Here is a 7,396-nt window from a genome sequence, read left to right as displayed (position 1 = left end):
AAAAATTCATTGAGCATCTTTATAACCAGTGTTTTGAACTCTGCATCTGTTAAATTACTTGACTCCATTATATCTGGATCTCTGTTCTGTTCTGTCGTATGGTTTCTGCTTCGTCTTCTCGTTTTGGCTGCCTTTCTGTGTCTGTTTCTATGTACTAAGCAAAGCTCCTTAGTCTCCTGGTCTTATTAGTGTGGATTTGTGAAGTAGGTGTCCAGTGGCACAGTCCTGAGAGGGGTTCAGCTGCAGGCCAAACAGCCCAAGCCTCTACCCCTTTGGGGCCACCTGTTAAGATTCAGCAAGCAATCAACAAATGCTGTGCTTATAGTTGCTTTAAAAGGCCACACCAGAAACCGAGGCCAGCTGCTTCCACCAGTGTGAGTCTCAGCAAGGAGCACCTGACTCGCTGAGGATATACCTAGATGTGGCTTGGGTGGAGCCGTGAGTTAGGGTAGGTGGGGTTCCAGGGAACCCTCTGGGTGGAGTGACCTTTGTTATCCAGTTTGATGACGTCACAGCTATGGTGGCGCTGTGTCCAGTGCACTGGTGTGGGGAGGGCTCAACAGGGAACAATGGATACTGCCGGCACTTCTGTAGCGAGCGAATCTCTCCTCGGCCCTCATTCCGACAATGTCTCCCTGTAAGTCCCTCGTGCCCTCTGTGCGCAGCCCAACGGACACTGGTGTTCAGAGTGAGCAGTTCCATCACCGAGAAAATCCGGTCATGGTTGCAGCCCCTTTAAGAGGCGTCTGCTGCTGCCAATGCCGAAGCCAGTTTCACTCAGCTGCTCGGGACCGGGCAGCCCCATGTCCTCACCTTGTCTTACCTTCTGCTGTTGCAGAGTGCTTTCCTGGATTTCTCTGTAGTTGTATGACTTGTTCCTCTAGATCTCAGGAGATTTTTCCTTGCTGCTGCTCCTTATTACTGTCACAACTTTGATTTGGTCACCAGAGGGATGAACAGAGCCTTTATTAACTACGCCATTTTTTTCTCATTCTTCACCTTCCACAATTTTTATTTTCCCAGTGTTCAAAAACAATTTAAAATGAATGTACATAATAGCTTAATCATGATACTTTGTGAATTTCAATTGGCTAAAATATGTAACAGGTTTATATAAATATTTTTTAAATGATCAGTGGTTGACAAAAACATATTTGCTTTCAAAATGGTCCATTGGTCTTTCTCACCCTGATAAAGTACATTCAAAAGTATTAGGTGTACAAAGGAAAGCAGAACAAAGGGCTAAATTTGGTTATATTTTCTGATTTTCTTTTTGAAAAATATCTCCAATTAAATTTATTTTAGGCTTCAACTGCATTGAGCCACTACTTCAAAAAAATTAGTGATAGCCATTGGAAAAAAAAATGTCGAAAATGTTTCCTTATTTCTTCTCATTTTAAATATGAACTCTCCAGTTTGGCTTTTGAAGATTCTATTATGTGACCTGAACTTACTCTAACTTTACAGTAGATCTCATTATGCAGTCTCCTAGTCAAGCATGTCTCCTCCAGCTGGAAAGCAATATAAAATATGTTAAGGATACTTTATCAGTAAGAAGAAATTGAGATCTAGGGCCTCATTCATAAAATAAAAGCAAAGTTTTCATTTCATAAAATAAATGTAAAACTTAGTAGTCTCCCTTTATCCATGGGAGATACATTCCAAAACCCCCAGTGGATGTCTGAAACCACAGATAGTATCAAACCCTGTATGTACTCTTTTTTCCTATACATATACACCTATGATCAAGTTTAATTTATAAATTAGGCACAGTAGGTTAATAATAACTAATAATAAAATAGAACGATTATAATATACTGTAACAAGTTATGTGAATGTGCTTTCTCAAAATATCCTATTATACTATCCTCATCTTTCTTGTGATGATGTGAGATCACAATGCCTATGTAATGACATGAAGTGAGGTGCTGAGAATAGCATGCAATTTAAAACTTATTATTTCTGGAATTTTCCATGTTTTCTGCACAACTTTAACCACAGGTAACAGAAACCACAGGTAACAGAAACCACAGATAAGGGGACACTACTGTATACTAAGTATATTAATGTCCCAATTTTGTAACTGTTCAGAGACAAGTCTTGAGTTCAGGAATGTGTACAGGCAAGAATGAAGCAGAGTCCATTCCTAAACGGACTCGAGTGGGCAGGTTCCCAAAGCTCAGACATGGTCAGTGAGGGCCCAAAGTGGATATGGGACTCTTAGCAACACAGAGCTCAGTCCTTAGAATCAGAACACAAGGCTAGGCCAGCAATTAAGAGTTAAGCAAGCACTTCTTACCTTTTTTCTGCTTAAGGTTAAGACTGGTCTTACAGGTAAGACTGGGGTTAAGCCTGTATATTGGATAAAGTTCAGGGGAGAAAAGGATGGACCTGGCAGTGAAGAAAGGAGGGTTGCAAAAGCTGAGAATCCAGTCAGATCTGACAAGGAAGCCGAGATGGTTGTTTTGTTACAAAAAGGCTCCTAGGTGCTCATGTATAGGAAAAACCCAATACACGTTGTATGAATAGAATTTTTATTAATAGTATCTCATCTATGGTCATGTTACATTTTACTGAGCTTGACAGATTTTTTACCATTGAGATGTTTATGGAAGAACGTTTGAATTTGCTGCCAGGCATCTACCTGTGCCCTTGAGTGAGCCTTTGGCTCACCTCCATAGAATACTGGTACACCCAATACTGCATGCACAGAGGCTCTACAAGGAGGAAAATGAGGTGGGTCAATACAATGACCAGTTCCTGGGTAGTAGATTATCTGAGGTCTGTCTTTCCCATGGGCTTGTAACCGTTCAGAGGCTAAATGAGCATAGAATTCACTCTTCCAGTTATGATCATCCATGCCAACAATAAATAGTAAGGGCCCCTGAGCCTTTTCTAATGGAATAAGACTTTGGTGGTAGGGTTCCTCCAGTGGGTTGTTCCAAATGTCCATTAAATCCAAAAGGCCTGACTCAGTGATTGAATATTTCCTTGAGTCACTGCCAAGATCAGGAATAATCATATCCTTGTAATGCAGAGGAGCAATGGTGTTGGCCACGCAGGCATTGACAAGTACAGTGGCTGTGATGCCCTTCAAGAAAGAGGCCATTGAGAGACAGAGGTCACCTCCTTTGGAGAATCCAAGAAGCCCAACACTAGGGCCTTTCACCTGATGAGGAGAGAGAGAATAAGCCTAGAATTTACAAATGGAGGACACAGTGATTTTACATTCTCTAGGTAACTTTCTCAACTGTTGTTTGCTTTCCTTCCTTATGCAACAATCTACAAAGTTCAAGTGTGTTGTCTAAAAAGCAAATCAATTGATTTCCTAGTACATAGGCCCTTCACTAATATTTATAGCGTCTGGGTCAAGAATATACACAGAGGCCCATATATTCTATACCTAAATATTTATTAATCAAATGAACACATATAAATAAAATATATTTTTTTCTCCTATCTTGATAAATACACCTCCATAACAATTTATAAGGTTAAACTTTAACCTCCTCTGAGTGCTGCACTGGAACATGGCATGGAGGAGAGCCAGCCCCTGGCCCCAGTCCCGGGCCCACACTCCTTCTCTCCCATCCCTGGCTCCATCATGTACCTTGAGGGGCCTCTCACACTTGTGTGTGGATACCCAGCCTATATGTTTAAGGCTTAGGGGTATTAACATTGAAGTTCCCTGAAAAGAGGCATAGGGCCTAGAAGCAGGATCAGTGTGCTATTCAGCAGAGAATTCTGAGGTTCCAGATCCCAAGGGCATGGTGGGAGGGGGACCACATGGGTTCAAGGTGGACACATCCCCTTGGTCCCCTGGACACCTTACTCTGTGGGCAGAGATGCAGCCAAGGAAGGCCAGAGTGTGACCATCTAAAATGAAGGATCCAAGGAAGAAGCCCCTTTTGCCTAAGTTTAAGGGCAGAACTAATAGTATATATTGGTTTATTCTTTTTACCAGGACCTTATCTTCCCCAAATAAATAATCCTCACAGTTTAAGATCACCTAGGTCTTAGCAACTCTGCTAAGAGACCAGTTTCTGAATTTTAACACAGTTAAACCATTCTATAGACCTTACAGACGATCTTATTCCTTAACATTAAACTGTTTGGGTCTCTTTAAGTTCAGATAGTAGCAGAGAGTATGTATTTCATTTATAATTACTTCTAAAATATTTAATTAATTTTCCACTATCAGATAAGAACTTTGTCTACGAAACCTTAATACCATTATCACACTTAACAAAATTAATAATGATTCCTTAATATCATCAAATACACAGTCCCTATTCACATGTGACCAATTGACTGGAAAAATGTCTCTTTAGAGTCAAACTTTTTCCTCTACCCATTTACATTAATCTTATAAATGAGAAAAATTGAATCCTGGAGAGGGCAATTGCCTTATTCAGGAACTTGGTAGTAAATGTAGAACCAGAACTCAAGATTAGTAACTTTTTAGCCCAGCACTTTAAATAATGGTCAAGAATAAAAGGGAACTAAACACTCAAGTCTTAAGAGATTAGAGAGAGATGGGTGGAAGTGGAAATAATAATCCTTTTAATAAAACTTTTGAAGGAGACTTTGTGTCTCATGACATACTTCTAGCCCCTGGTGTCCCAGTAGGGCTTCTGGATCCAGCCCTGTATCTGCTGTGTCTCTCCTCTGCATTCAGACAAGCACCTAAACCCACCTTTGGATGCTGCAGCATAAAGTTCACAGCTTCTTCAAAGTACTCCAAGTGCATGTTATTCAGATACTCAGGGAGGTCTTCAAATCTGAAATAAGCCAGAGCAAGCACAGCAAAACCATGTCCAGCCAGGAGACTCGCTCTGTATTCACAGAGGCCACCACCACTTCCAAACAGATCGATGATCCCAGGGAAAGGCCCTGCACCTGGAGAATACCACGAATCATGAGGAATTCTAGACTCTTAAAAGACATTCTTAGGTTTCAGATTTTGGCAGTCAGGAGAGAAGCAAGGAAGGTTGGGGGTTTGGGATTCGTGGAAGGACCCTTTTACTCAAACAAACAAACAAAAAAACCGGTGGGGAGAAGGGAGAACAAAATGCCTTTTCTCTAGGATTTCTCATATATTTTCACAAAACGATGAAAATAATATATAGTTGAACCTTGAAGAACACGGGGGTTGGGAGAGCTGCCCCCCTCCCCTTTGTGGTCAAAAATCCCCATATAGCTGTCCCTAGTTATCCACAGGGATTGGTTGCAGGAACCCTGCAGATATCCAAATCCACAGATGCTCAATCCCTTATATAAATGGCATAAAACAATATATAGTCAGCCCTCCACATCTGTGGATTCCCAACCAAAGATGGAAAAGACTGTTTTTGATCCATGGTTGGTTGACTCTCCAACCATATACTCAGTGATATAGAGGACCGACTCTATATTGATTGAAAAAAATCCAAATACAAGTGGATCTGCACAATTCGAGCCCATGTTGTTCAAGAGTAAATGAAATTAGAAATAACATGATGAGATGTTCATTTTCCACCAAATTTTATTTCTTGTTTTTCTTTTTGTAAAAATCTATTTGAGAATGCTTTGAAAGGCATAAAGCAGTCTATATACATAGGGGATTATTATATTCCCTGTCACTTTATGCCCTCTGCTCCAGCCTTAAACAATGCTATTCCTAAATGTGCCATGTTCTCTTTGGCCCCTGAAAATGGTATATACTATTCTCCTCCCCTCTCCACCTTTTTTTGACATGGTTGACTTCTCAGTCTTCAAATCTAAATTTAGATCTCCCTTCCTGTAAGACTTCCCTGATCTCTCTCCCCTCCCCAAGTGAGTTAGATAGCCTTTTATATGTTCCCACCCTGGGCTTGTACCTCCCCTGCCTTAGCATTTACTACACTCATTATAGGAGCAAGTATAATTGCCCATGTGTTCTATTAGGCTGTAAGTACAGTGAGGCCCATGTCTGATATTGCTAGCCATAGCATCCCGGTACAGAGCACAGTCCTTAACACATATTTGTTAAATAATTGAACCCTTCTACATTATTTACGGCTTTTGAGACAAAATACAATAAATTTTAAATGCACCACATACTAGGCACTGAAATAGCACTTAAGATTGACATGACTAGGTGGTGAGTTTTTGTTTTTTTCATGAAAGTCTTTAGGAAATTCTTAATGAATCAGTCAATATGGTTTATTGAGCTTCTACCATATCCCTGTGCAAGCCTCTAGAAATATATAGTGATCTAGAAGACCCAGTTCCAGCCCCAGGAGTTCACAGTTGAGTAGGCAGCCACTAGTTAGGGCTGTGAGTTGCTGAAGAGCTGTAAGAATAAAGCAGGACCTCTTGTTTTGGAAAATAATCAAATAATCCCCTGAGCTGTGGAAACTCCAGCATTTCTCTGTAGTGGGGTTTTAGTCCAGCGTTTAGTTGGAAAGGGTGGGGTCAGGGGTCTTGTTTCCAGGCTGCTGTTACCTAGTAAGTCTTTGTTTTTACTTAGTTTAGGGTTTCTCAACCTCAGCACTACAGACATTTAGAGCAAGATATTTCTTTGTTGGGGGGCTGTCCTGTGCTTTGTGGATATTTAGCAGCATTGCTGGTCTCTATTCACTAGATGCCTATAGCACCTCCCCCCCAACCTCCCAATGTAACAACCAAAAACGTCTCCAGATATTGCCAAATGTCCCCTGGAGTGGGAGGCAATCATCCCAGGTTGAGAAACACCGTCAGACTGTTTACAATAGTGGGGAGAGGACGATCAGGGAGTTTTGTTTGTTTTGGATTATGGTAAACTGTCTCTGTGGCTTTTGGCCTACTTGTAAGTTTGATGTGAAAGGAGATAAAAATCACTTTTGCACACAGGCAGAACTCATTGCCTAATATCGGTATTTGAAACACAGCCAGCTCTCAAATATATGTTGTATGCACTTTGAAGCATAGAGCTAAGGGAGTGACAGGATCTCCAAGAAGTGCCGTGAAACTTAAGAATTCCAACCAAATCCACGACAGATTCTGGAATGCCGGGACCAGTTTAAGAAAGTTCCACAACCATGTGGTTTCCTGGCCAAGCTAGTGGCCGCCCAGGGTCTCCCTCTCCACCCGACTTCCAGAGCAGCTAGGGAAGCCGGCAACTGACCTGGCGGCAAGAAGAGCGTGGCGCGAACCCGGCCTGTGCGCACTGGCTCCCGCCGCACCCCGGGCCCCAGGAAGTCGCGCTCGTGCACTGCCCGGCCCAGGATCCTCCCGGTTTCGAGCTCGTGGCCGTCGAGCACCTCCAGCTCCACGGCGAAGGGCGTCTGCACGTCTCGCTTCGCTAGTCGCAGAAAGGGCTTCTCGGGCTCCAGGGCCCAGAAGAGCCCCATGGGCTCGAGCCCCGCGAAACTGCCGCCCAGCGCGGGCGCGCGCG

General features: G+C 42.4%; 1 protein-coding gene across 1 annotated transcript in view; it reads right to left on the bottom strand.

The window, feature by feature from the left end:
• Positions 1–2,520: 2,520 nt before the first annotated feature.
• Positions 2,521–7,396, bottom strand: part of ACOT6 (acyl-CoA thioesterase 6) — a 5,088-nt gene continuing 212 nt past the window's right edge. Inside the window, exons 2-4 of the mRNA XM_015599577.2 lie at positions 7,127–7,388; positions 4,697–4,899; positions 2,521–3,169 (exon numbers count right to left, since the gene is read on the bottom strand). Of these exons, the coding sequence (XP_015455063.1) occupies positions 2,564–3,169; positions 4,697–4,899; positions 7,127–7,388 (1,071 nt within the window). The 3' untranslated portion in view covers positions 2,521–2,563. The remainder of the gene's footprint in view (positions 3,170–4,696; positions 4,900–7,126; positions 7,389–7,396) is intronic.

The sequence above is a fragment of the Pteropus alecto genome, unplaced genomic scaffold (assembly GCF_000325575.1).
Source record: "Pteropus alecto unplaced genomic scaffold, ASM32557v1 scaffold8, whole genome shotgun sequence".
In the NCBI taxonomy this organism is placed as follows: domain Eukaryota; kingdom Metazoa; phylum Chordata; class Mammalia; order Chiroptera; family Pteropodidae; genus Pteropus; species Pteropus alecto.
This window is presented reverse-complemented; position numbering and strand designations above follow the sequence as displayed.